The following is a 13176-nucleotide window of genomic DNA, read 5'->3' on the forward strand; positions in this document are numbered from 1 at the left end:
GTTCCTTGTGACAGCTCATCTTGGGTCACGTGACAAATGAAATAGCACAATGCAATGCTATGGTAGAACTCACATTATGGTAGAAAAGGGTTTTCCTAATTTTTTTTTGATAGAACAAACAAAAGTGTGCGCCTTTACAAACTTCTGGGACAGTACCTTTTCTTATCTGCAAAGATGAGGAGGCTTCCGAGGGAATGCAATGTCTGGACTTTAAGGCTCCTTTGATTACTGGCTTGGAGAACATCTGTATTTTTAATCAAGTAAAAGAACAAATGTCAGATCTAAGGAAAATATTCCCTTTATGTTTGCAAGAATATTCTCCAACTGCATTATTTCTTAACTGTGGAGATTGCAGTGGGGAAAAAAACAAAAACTCAAGCTAATAGTGTTTTCAAATGCCACACGCTATATATACCCAGGGAGAGCAAACGGGGCTCTATTTGAACACTGAGGGATTTGAGATTGAGTCTGATGCCCCCAGAATTACAGGGGCTCTGTGGAAAAATTAGAGTGAAGCCAGGCAGGCAGAGGTGGTTAATGAGACTTATGGAAAAGTGGATGGAGGTAGGGGGAAGGCCAGAGATGTAAGAATGGAGTTGGAGTTTGGTTTTCTAAAGAGGGTGGACTGGGAGCCTCGAGAGGAAGTAGTGCCTAAATTCTAGAGGGTGCTGACTGCCACTTGGAGAGATGGAGATTGCACTACAATGAACAGAAAGGTCCTAGAAGGTTGTTTGTAGCAGAGGTCTGACAAGATCCCAATAGATCAGATTTTTCTTTTTACCTAAAGGGGACTTGGGGGATGGGGGGAATAAGAGTATTGTATCATCTTTCTAATAAATGCATATATAATTAAGGTTGTCTAGCCAGAAGAAACCAACAGATGTGGCAGTACTGTCCAGTGATGGCAGCACTAGGATCATAGAGCTCAATTCTGAGTCCTCAGGTAGGGGTTCCCTGCTCTGTCACAAAGGAGCATCTTTTAGAACACAGCTGGTAACAACTGGGGATACAGGATGTCTTGCAGAAACTTGCCCCACAGTGACCAAAAAAGTGATATCCCTGTTTGTAAAGTCCGAAATCTAGCTTTGTTTTATAAGGGTTTCTTTTTTAAAAGTATTTTTTGTTTGATTTCCCTTAATTTCCCAGAAATATAAACATTGTGGTGCTTGGTTTTGTTGAGAACCAAACTCACAGTGCTGATAAAACTTAATTCCCCGATACAGCACACCTGTGTCAATCTACTCCTGTCGCCATGGAGACCCCGCAGGCAGGACGGTAGCACCTGTGCTCTCACATTTATACATTAAACCACAGGACATAGCTACAGAGTCGTTCTGTGTTCACCCTTATTTTGTCTTTACAGCTCCATAATGAACTTTCAGAAATCACATATCACAAAGAACATGTGAATTGCCAGTTTTACATTAAGAAGTAAAGGGAGAATTATACAATGTCTGTAGCAGTGGGGAGGGGTGTCACTAGAGGGTGTCATACAATATGGGGAAGGGCCTACTACTGGTTTGTAAAAAAAAAAAAAAAAAAAAAAAAAAAAAAAAAAAAAAAAAAAAAAAAAAAGCTACATCTGAGAGAAAGATGTGAAGAATGAGATTGTTGGGGACAGAGGAGAAATTCTTGCCACTGTCACCATCCTCAGAAGAATCTCTCAGTTCCAGCAAGATGAGAACAGGGCCAGAGGGGTGGCCTAGAACCTTGCAGTGGCCAAAAATAATAGCCAGATGAGTCATGGGGCAGCTTCTGTCTCTAGAATGTTCTAGCATAGCCTAAATGGCTGGGATGTATTCAAGTTCTTTCATCATTATTAATTTTTAATTAGTTTATTATTAGTGTTTGTATAGTGTGTGTGTCTGTGTGTGTGTGTGTGTGTGTGTGTGTGTGTGAAAGAGATGAAGGAAGGAGGGAGGGAAGGAGGGAGGGAGGAAAGGGGATGGAGAGGGAGAGAGAGAGGAAGAGGTGCTTGTGGGTGAGCACATCCCATGGCACAGCATCCATGTCAAGGGCAGAAGACAACTTTGTGGAGTCAGTCTCCTTCCACCTTTAGATGTGAGGATTGAACAAAGGTCTCTGCCCTTACACTATAAACACTCTTACTGGCTGAGCCATCTCGTCTCTACAGCCCTCACCCTACTCTTAAAGGTAACATTTCAGGACCAGATGCAATCTCACATTAACACTGAAGGTCAGACTGACAACTCATAAAGGGTTAGCCTTACCAATAGTTTGGTAGTAGGAAGAAATGACCAGCCCCAGCTGTGAAGATGGAAGTTTGCTTTTCTCCACTGAACTAAAAACTCGGAAGTTTTCTTGGGAAAGGTCGGGAGGTGTTGGCATGTGCATCTCTTCTGTTCCCAGGCAAAACTCCACCTTCCCTGGGGTAAGTTTCGAGTTGTCCATCCCTCCTCTTTCACCTAAAGATATGGGTAAAAAAAATGGAAAATGTTAAAGGGGGAAGAAGGGGAGGATGGAAAGGTAGAAGCAATGTCAGGGAAGGAAGAGCATTTCCGATGGGCGTCGGATGAGCAGACAGATGCAGTTTTGTTCACCCTGGGGTCCAGCATGAAGTCTGCAGTTGTTCAAGTAGATGGGCTCTGTACCTTATTGTTTCAGGAAAAGCACTGCAGAGGGGCTGCCAGGCAGGCTAAGGCACTACAGAAGGACAGACAGACAGGCTATGGCACTGCAGAGGGGCTGCCAAGTAGGCTAAGGCTGAGCTAATGTTCTGCTTCTTCTACAAGCTGGGGAAAGTTTGAGTCTTCATAAAAATAGCTTCCCATCGTTAAGTTTCTAGTTCACCTCTGGGACAGAAGCCTCTTGGAGAAAAGCAACATGTATGGAGCTCTGACCTGAAACAGGAAGAAAGGAATGGAGGAAATCCATCTTGTTAGAAGATCAGAGAACACAGGGAGGAAATGGGCCAGGAAAGCAGCATAAAGGAACCTAGGGAGAAGCTGTGAGAGACGCTGATGTCAATCGTCTGAGCACTTGGCGAGACCTACGAAGAATGTCTCAGTATCTACAGGGTGAGCTGACAGAACGGTTCTAATGAGTTGTCCTTGATTTTGTAACTCCTGTTTATCCATTAATAATATATTTAGCAATTGGAGTCCGTAAGTCCGATATGGAGAATTATTTTAGCAGACCATTTGGGCTCGGCGGGGTGGCCAGTGAGTACCAGGAGCCGCTTACTCAACGCTGGTGTTACCAGCATGCTCAGTTTGACATGGGTTCCGTCCTCATACTTGTATGACAAACACTTTGCCTGCCAAACCTTCTCCCAGCACCCACTTGTCCTTGGTCACCTGACCTCCCTTGTTCCATTTGCTGACCCCCTTTCTCCCCTCCAAAGCTTCCATCCTGCCTCCATACCACAGACATTCCACCATTCTTTCTTTCTTCCTCCCCAGTCCCTGTAAAAGACATTTTATGGATGCTTATTTTAAAGTGAATCTATTTCTCTGAGACTGACAACAGGCATCTGGTAAAAAGGCTCTGTGTAACCATCTTTTACCACTTTGTGGGTTCTTTTTTCTTCCACCTTTCTCCACCCCTTTCAACTCCCTAACACTGAATAGGAGAGAAAAGGGACAGAGGGGAAAAGGTACAATTATTGTTAGACTACTTCCTGCTGGTTAGGAACATCAAGTTCTTTGGGGCAAGTTTGGTCTTTGCTGTTAGGATATCTAATTTCTTCTTCTTTGTGAACAACTACTTAACAAACCACCTCCAACAGCAACCAACAATCAACCAATAAACCAATAACAACCCAACCCTGCCTATTAGGGCCCTAGTATTTATATACCCTCTGAAGAATCCCTAGAACTCCAAATGTCCCACAATCAAAGAAACTATTTGCAGCTGGCAAGATCACGCCTCCGCTAGAGCATGACGCAAATCATAGTCACCTGCTGTGAAGCGGTCTCACATCCCACACCTGGGATAAAATGAAACATGTTCCCATTTCTGTGTTTTTTTAAAGGAAGCCAAAATTCTCGCTATAGTTCTTAACTTGGTATGATTCAGTCATCTCCTAAAGGAAAATAACCATAGCGCTACACCTGCAAAGAAAGGGCCAAGAACTTCGAGGCATGGAACAAAACTTTAATAGACACTATTTTTCTTTATGTGTATCTATTCCAGACTACAGACTAACTAGTTGGCTAGTTGAACAGAAAGTTTAAAAGCAGGTCAGGCATCTGGTTGGAATAAAGTGTTTGTGTGTGTGTGTGTGTGTGTGTGTGTGAGAGAGAGAGAGAGAGAGAGAGAGAGAGAGAGAGAGAGAGAGAGAGAGAGAGAATGAATGAATGATGGAATCTGTTAGGCAAGATAGAAAATGGCTGCCAGGGGAGAAGCATGTTGGGAAGAGGGGAGGATTATGAGTGTGGAATATTCAGCAGGATGATAGCCAACGTAAGAACAGATCAGGGGACAGAGAATGAACCTTTACCTTGTGTCTGTGCAAGAAATAAAGAAAGCAGCTTTCTGCTGTGTCGGACGGATCTGTTGTGATATTTGGACTTTTCCAGGGTCTCTCTGAAGCATCTCAAAGTGTCGTTCACGTCCAGGGGCACAGAGACAATCTGTTTGGCTCGTTTATGCTCTGAAATAGAGGATAACATTACCAAGGGATGAGAGCAATACCAAGTCAATGAGTTGCCAAATGGTCCAAACTCAGAGACCTTCTTGGCCCAGACTTGCACTTGCAAATTCAAAAGCCTCAATCTGTAGCAGGCATTGGACACATAGATGAATTTTTTCTTAGCACATTTCAAAGTTTTAAAATTTTTTATTCTTATGAAATGCAAATAACTTTAGATCTTGCCAATTTTCCTTGTGAAGCCTCCTACTTTGTCATAAAAAATGAAATAATTTACTCTTTTTTTTCAACAGCCTCTTCAAAGCCCAGGTGCCTTGGGAAACAGACGAAAGGAGGAAAAAAAAATCCTGGAGACTGGCAGCTGATTTCAGAAGAGAAGAGAAAGAAGCCCTAAGAGAGGAAATGCAGCTGAGGCCATGTGTGGGTCTGGAGTTAACCAGTTGCTCTGACATGACACAGAGATGCTGCCAGGTCTCTGGGCAGTGAGAGTTGTCCAGGAATTGGACTGGGCTGCACATGGGCTCCACCCAGATGAGAGCCACTGGAGAATGGACTTACAGGATTCTGAATTGGATGCCTAAGGGTTTACTTCTTCAATAAGCTGAACAAGTAAAACATCCATTAAAATTTTAAAGTCTTGGTAATGTAGACACTTTCTAGTTAAGAGAACACTAGGAGGTTAACGGATGGGGCCTCGGCCATAAGAATCACCTGGCCTAGCTGATTAGATAAGACTTTCCAACACAGAAGAATTAGTTTCACATTTGAAAAGAGAATCTGATTAAATGACAAACTGAAAGAAGTAAAGAAGACAAATTAACAGAGGCAGGAAAGGATACACTGATATGTCTTTCCAGTCCGAAGTCTAATTAAATTACTATGATTGGTTGAATCCTAAAAACAACCACAAAAAAATATTGGCCACTATTACCCTTAGTTTACAACAAGGCATGGAGGGGCCTGGCAGATCAGCATCATACTCTGGAATTCAAGGAGGTGGTCCTGAGGACACACAAATATTTTGAGCCAGTGTAAGGACAGACAGTAGGGATGGTGTGGAATACAAGACACAGTGAGCAGACTCGGCTATCCTGTTGAACAAAAGGGTCCACCCCAGTGCTGAAGCCTTCATTAAAGGAGTTGCCTTTTATTTTCTTCAATGGAGAGTCAGGGACATGGTTCTCAGCAGGAATCACACATACGATGGGTATCTTAGAAAGTTAGGTACCAGCTGTGTTCATGTAGGTGTAGCACAGAGAGGTACAGCAGCTAACAGACTTTCTCCTACACCAGAGCACTGTGCTATTTCACTTGACTGAGATTTGTGACATGGCTACCAGGGAGAGCTGCTGGGAGTAAGGACAGATGACTCATTGCTCATTCCATAAAAAAAATAAGGAATCAAAGGAAGCTGGGGAGATTTGGAAAATATTCATCTGGTCCCTGCAACCAGTGCCTATCAGCCCACGGAGACCCTCGCTCTAGAGAGTCTCAATTCCCTCCTCCTTCAAGGCATTCATTCTCCCCCTCTGTGAAATCATTCCCAACAGCATTCTTGCCGTTATTTCTCCCATCTTTAAAAATGAAAATGCTCTCTCTGTTGACTCATTTCCCATCAGGCTACCATCCTATTTCTCTGTTCCATTTTATACCAAAATCCCACCCCAAAAAAACAGTTGCCTGCACTCATTGTCTCCCATCCTCTCATGAACTCACCTCAATCACGTCTCTTCTTTAAAACAAAGTCCATCATCAGCCCAAAGGATCACTCACACTGGTTCTTTTGGCTCTCTCAACCCAACCTCTTGGCCTTGGGACCCCAGGTATCATTCTCAGATGCCTTTCTTCCCTTCTTAATTCATACTCACCCCAGAAAGATCATCCTTGGTCTTGTGTTTAAATAGCAATGTTCTGGTGGATCCCAAGTCTCTATCTCTGGCCTCAAGCCCTTCTGAAACACTCACTCATATATCTAAAGGCCCACATTGCTAGGACTGCAAGAGACAAACTCAGCCCCAACATGTCCCCAGCTGGGGTAATCCCAGCCCAACTTGTGTGTGACACACACACACACACACACACACACACACACACACAGAGCAAAGCATCTACTCCTTCTAGTCTTTCCCATCTCAATAGAGAATGGCTTCATCTTTATAAATGTTCAACCAAAGGCTAAACCATCTTTAACTCTTCTCCTTTCAGGTCCCAAATCAACTCCACAACAAGTGATAGACTCACCACCCTTCAGAAAACACCTCAAGACCCACCATCTCTCAAGGACTCCTTCCCACTTCCACTATGATGAGGGCCTGCTACTTCCTTTGGAATTTAAACAATTGCCTTACAAATTGCCTCCCCTCTATACCCCAGCTATGACTACTATATGCCTCCAACACAGTTTCTAGATGATGCCTTTTAAAAATGTAAACTCCCTAATGTTACTCATTGATCCAAAACATTCTGCTCTATCACCTTCAGAAAACACTATAATTCTTAGAACAACCGTATGGGAACCGACTCCCCACACTGCTCTGCCTGCCTCCTACTAGTTCTACCTTTCACTGTCTCATCCATCACTCATACTTCCAGTCCATAGGCTTAACACAACTGCCTCATTTTGGTCTCAAATACTGGTTCTCAACCTATAGGTCGGGACCTCTTCCACAGAGGATGCATATTAGATATGCTACATATCAGGTGTTTATATTACAGTTATAAACTAGCAATAAAAATAATTTTATGCTAGGAATCACCATACCATGAGGAACTGTATTAAAGGGATATAGCAATAGGAGGGTTAAGAACCACTAGAATATTCTTCTCTCTGGTATCATGTATCTTGAGTTCTGAACTCAAGGTTATGGCTTAGTTATTAACTCCTCCGTGAGGCCTTCCTCCATCACCCTGCTTACTAAGCATCTCTCCTCCCAGACTATCTCCAAATCACTGTTGCGTTCTGACATACTGTGTCTTCCTTGCTCATTGGGTGGGGTTTCACTGAAGACAAAGGCTTTAACCATTTTGTCACTACTATACCCCTAGTAACTGTTATCTGTTATATGATACATGCTCAAAGAATTATGTTAACAAGTTAATAACTGCAGGTCTTTAAAGCTGTATGGCTTGGGAATGATCTATTAAGAATCTCTTCTGTGGGTTAATCTCAATGTCCTTTCTCAATCTCCCACTTCTGCATTCTCAGCAAAGCACACTCTGTATTCCTCATATGCAATCTCTCACACCCCTATCTTTATCTACAACACCCTCAAGTCTGTAGATTGCTAGTGTTTTGCTCTTTATCTTGCAAGAATTCATTAGCTTCTGGTTTTATCTCCTGCTTGGAGACTGAGATCAGAGGAAGAAAAATAAGCAAATACCTCAGTCAGTTCTGGCTGCTATAACAAATCACCATAGACTGCATGACTTATAAGCAAAAGAAACTCATCTTTCACAGATGGGAAGGTTGGAAGTCTTAGACCAGGCTGCCAACATGCTCAGGTCCTGGTGAGGGCACTCTCTTCTGATTGCTGACAGCTACCTTCCAAGGGTGTCCCTATCATGTCATAAAAAGAGACCTATCATGCTCTCTTATGCTTCCTTCAAAGGACACAATCCCACTCTTGAGGACTACTCATGACCTCGTGACCTACTCACCTCCTAAAGGCCTCACCTCCAATATCACATTAAGACTACAACTTCAGCACATGAACGTTGAAGAGCCAGAAACATTTGGCTCATAACAAGCCAAGAGATGTCTGAAAGCTTTCCCATATTAGTCAGAAACACATCGGTGGAACATCAACAATATGGCTGCCTAAACAAGACCAGGATGAGTCGACCATCAGTTAACATCCCAAATGCATGGGTCCCTTAGATGAAGAGCTACAGAAAATTAACAACTATTGAGACATGGCATCTGAGTCTTCTCCAGGGCTAACCACTCCCCAGTTGGCTATCCAATACCAGTTGTCAGCCCTATGAATTTATAATACATACAAGAAACACTAAATGCCTCAATAGGTTATATATATATATATAACATATATATATATGTATATATATGTACATATGTATATATAACATATATATATGTTATATATATACATATATGTATATATCCATTTATATATGTATGTATAACAATAATTTTTTAAAGAATGTCATAAGCTTAAGAAAGGAGGACAGAGAAGGAGTTGGAGGGGAAATTATGTAATGTTTTAATTTTTAAAATAAAATGAGGGAGTTACTCTCTTCAAGCTTAGCTTTTAAATAACCATTACATATAGCTTATAATATTTACCTCGGAGGGCTACTGCTTTAAGTTTTGTGTCAAGAATCTGGGAAAGTGTCTGTTTAGAAATAAGCACTTGATACAGGGAGGTTCACATCATGATGGCTACATACACATTTTTAAAACCCAGGCTTGTAGGACATTGCAACTCTGTTCAGCAAGATGGAAGTCCCACCAGCTTACACGGCCTAATGACCTTAGGTGTCTTTGTTTATTGTCTGCACACCAATGAAACTGCCTATCAACACCCTTTTCATCGTGTGTCCCTGTCATGAAGTGTCACATGACTCTCTGTATGGAGCACTTATGTGTACTGGGCATCATGTCAGGCACTGAAGAAATACAAGCAAACAGAACGTGGAACTGGCTCTCATACAACTAACAGGCAAAACCCTGAAAGTATAATTAAAATAGCAGTCTGAATGAGATCGCCCTTATGATCATTTGTCCTTATCCAACCTCAATTGATAACTGACTACTCTTTGTATTTTTTCTAAACTGTTTCGCTTTTTTTTTAAATTTCCTTTCCTGTTTTTAAAAGAGGCTTTAGCACACCTTTTCCCTTGTAACCTAATTAGGGTTCTGGTGGTCGTAGCAGTGGGGGTGGTGTCATTGTCTCCATTTCCGTGAGATACAAGGATCACAGCAGAAAGAAAAAATATCATGAGTTCCAGGCTCACCCCCATGGGTCTCTCTCAAAGGGACTGCTCTCTGAAATTTCCCTCAGATCATTCCAGAAAGTATTTGAAGGTCCTTGATAGTATTTCAGTAGCTTAACATGGAAAGGGAGGAAGAGCAGGGTAGGCAGTGGGCTATGATGCATTTCACTGTACCCATGTAGAAAGAAAACGCTAATCATACCTGAGTGTCGGGTCTACCAAGGAAGGAGCCTCGAGAGGCAGGTGAAGTCGGCCTTCTACACACTTGATCATATCCATCCCAGTGCCCGGAGACATTAATAAAACATAGCTGCCAAAGGCTGAAAATTACAACGCACCTGAAGAGTCACTAGCCCTATCAGAGAACTTAAAATGTCAAATCAGATCAAGACTCAAGATAGAGGCCATGGACAGAATGTTCAAGAAAAGTTTCAATAAAAGCCATATCTAAGGTTATCTCCCAGATGGAACTTAATGAGCAAGCAAGCTACTCATCCACCCAAGAATAACCTATAAAACAAGTTGGTCTCACTTCTTCAAATCCTGCTGAGATTATACCAAATTACACATGCATTATTAAACAGTTGAAGGGAGAATAGGATGCTGTTGAATAATGAGAACACCAAATGTTTCTAGGCTCTGGGGCATCACAATATTTGTTGTGAAGAATTAAAAGCATTAAAATACCAAATGTTTTTATGCCACAAGAAATTCTGAGGTCCTAAAAGCAGTGATCTGATGGGGAACCTATCACGAGTGGACTTTGCCTTATAAAAGAAAATTATAAGCATTTCATAGAGATATACCCAAGACCCAGCATAGTTATAACCATGTTAATGAGCTGTGTTCAAGATACTTAGAAAATTTCAGCATCTTAAACCCAAAAGTGCAGGCCAAAGATGCTTCCAGCTACACGCGTCTCAGATTCTTTTAAAGAGATTTAAGTCAGAAGCCAAGTTTGGAATAGCTCGATATAAAACCTGTGAGTACGTTGGTTGTGGTGGAATTACCATACCACCTCAGTAATTTAGAATAGAGTGCTTACCTCATAGGATCACTGAAAAATACCAACTTATTTCTTGAGCGCTGTGTATTTAGAGATGATCGTAGCCTAGAGCACACAGTGCAAAACAGGTTTGGTAGCTCAGCAGAACAGTTGTGGATGGAACACTTAGCCAGAGTAGGGCTTGAATAAAAAGGTCCCTCTGCTTACTGGTAATGTTTCATTTTCTTGTCTGTAATGTGAACACACAGTATCTACCTCCTAAGGCCATAAAAATTAAAGAATCTATAAAGAGTTCCAGCTCAGTGTTATACTGCCATATAATACTTTCAAATTTTTACTTCCTCAGACATTCCTGTTCTAATCACAACTCACACAGTGCATACTTTCAACATAGCTGCAAATCAAAGGGACACTGTGTGCTGCCTTCACCTCCCTCCCCTTTGCCCCCCAATTTACCCACCCCCTAACTGCCTACATAAGTACAGTTTAGTAACAGGCAACAAGCATGCTTTCAGACAGCCCACATCCATCACCAATTAACATCTGCTGGTGCACGGGGCTATGATTTTCCCAGTATGCTGTTCTTCCCCACTTTGATGGGAGTCATCGTTTTGATTACAAGCATGGTTGGCACATTTTCTCAAGACCTTAGCTATTCTTTATAGGATGGAGAGCATGACAGTAGTTGGACTTGAGTAAGGATCCTACAACAGGGGACATCGCCATCCCCCGAGATTTGTAGACAAATCTAAGAAAGGAAGACTCATAGTCCTTTGCTAGGAGCATCCTATGGGACTGGAAGATAATGCTCTAAGTGAGCCTGGACTCTGAGGAAATAATCATCTCAGAATACCCAGAGAGGCACAGTCACCAGCTGCATCCTCTCGCCTCCACAATGCTCTGCAAGCATTTCCCTTCTCTTCCACTTCCCTCTTTCCTGTGTCTACTTGTGTATTTCTCCTGAAATCTCCGATCTTAGCAACCTTGGCTATGTTCTAAACCAGAATCCCTGAGAGAGTTCCCCCCTACCCAGTAAGAATGCCTTCACCTTCCAGCCTTACAAACCTTCTTGCATCGAGCCAAATTTTTCACCCTTCCTTCCCACCTTAGCAGAAGAAACACCCCACTGTCCAGTCTGCACCCCAGTCTCTGCCTTAAGGTCCTTGCTCCATCAAAAGCCATTCTCTTCTGTTAGAAGGTTCTTCCCCTTTGATGGTTCTTTCTGTCTAATATATGAATACACTTCATCCAATATGAGATAGAAGGACAGAAGTTGTTCTTGCAGAGGATCTAAGTTCAATTCCCAGTGCCCACATGGTAGCTCATAACCATCTTCAACTCCAATTTTAGAAGACCTGATACCTGCTTCTTGCCTCCATGGGCACCAGGAATACACAGGGTGTACATATATCCATACAGGCAAAATACTCATACACATAAAACAGAAAAAAAAATATTTACAAACTTAAAAATAAATTAATTAGTGAACCTAAGCAGTGCCCTTAGACCAATGCATACAGTACATGCACATGTAGTCTGTTTGATAGTCCGTGCCTATCAAACAAACTTCCCAGACTGCAGCTTCAAAGTCCTATTTCCTAGATGTCTTAGTTAGGGTTTTACTACTGTAAAGAGGCACCATGACCAAGGCAACTCTTAGAAAGAACATTTAATTGGGGCTGGCTTACATGTTCAGAAGCTCAGTCCATTGTCATCAAGGCAGGAAGCATGGCAGTATTCAGAGAGGCATGGTGCAGGAGGAGCTGAGAGTTCCTCAACTTGTTCCAAAGGCAAACGGAAGAAAACTGACCCCCATGTGGCTAGGAGGCAAGTCTTAAAGCCCACCTCCACAGTGACATACTTCCTCTAACAAGGCCACACCTCTCTAACAAGGCCACACCCCTAACAGTGCCACTCCCTGGGCCAAGCATATTTAAACCATCACACTGGCACAGAAGCCTTGTCAAGGTGCTTATTCCATCATGATGTCAGCAGCTCAATATTCGACCTTACTGAACACAGACACAGAGACAATAAACAATAGCGGAGCTTTCTCACGGTAAGCTAATGAGATGCGGGAGTCATCTGTCACTGTTAGAGAGCCACACCATGCTTTCCCTACCATGGCTTCCCAAATGAGATATCTTCGGGTCTATACTCATTAGAACTCTCCCGGACTTCAACCACCATCAATATACAAATGACTCAACAATTCTCCAGACCAGCTCACTCAGAATGCTACATTCATCCATCCAACCCCCTACCCAGTACCGCTTCTCAGGTATCCACCAGCTATCTATGCAATATCTCTCTTCTGGTATTCATCAGCCATTCATCCTATGACTCTCCTCAAATATCCAGGAAAAAAAAAATCAGAGATGCAATAGCATCCCTTGCCTCTGACCTGTGCTTCCTCAGGATGGTTTCCTGTCTGGGCAAAGACATCATTTTCCTCCCAGGTACCTGCTGCAGGCTCCATGACAATGTGACCTCCCTCTATCCTCATCTGCCCTTCATGCCTAGTCGGGATGGACTCAAGTCCTGTGGCCTTCCTCTCCCTTTCTTTCTTGTCTGTTCCCTCTACTCTTAACTTCTCAGCTGCAGG

At 42.5% G+C, this 13176-nt stretch overlaps 1 protein-coding gene across 5 annotated transcripts in view; it reads right to left on the bottom strand.

Annotated features, from left to right (window-relative positions):
* Positions 1-13176, bottom strand: part of Cfap54 (cilia and flagella associated protein 54) — a 279965-nt gene that overhangs the window by 137529 nt on the left and 129260 nt on the right. For all 5 annotated transcript variants that reach the window (XR_013106305.1, XM_076919997.1, XM_076919995.1 and 2 more), the window contains 3 exons: positions 4463-4615; positions 2232-2426; positions 157-244 (listed from right to left, as the gene is read on the bottom strand). Coding sequence is in view for 4 of the 5 variants with exons in the window: in XM_076919997.1 (XP_076776112.1) it covers positions 157-244; positions 2232-2426; positions 4463-4615 (436 nt within the window). In the remaining variant the exon portion in view is untranslated. The remainder of the gene's footprint in view (positions 1-156; positions 245-2231; positions 2427-4462; positions 4616-13176) is intronic.

Source organism: Arvicanthis niloticus, chromosome 22, assembly GCF_011762505.2.
Source record: "Arvicanthis niloticus isolate mArvNil1 chromosome 22, mArvNil1.pat.X, whole genome shotgun sequence".
Lineage (NCBI taxonomy): Eukaryota > Metazoa > Chordata > Mammalia > Rodentia > Muridae > Arvicanthis > Arvicanthis niloticus.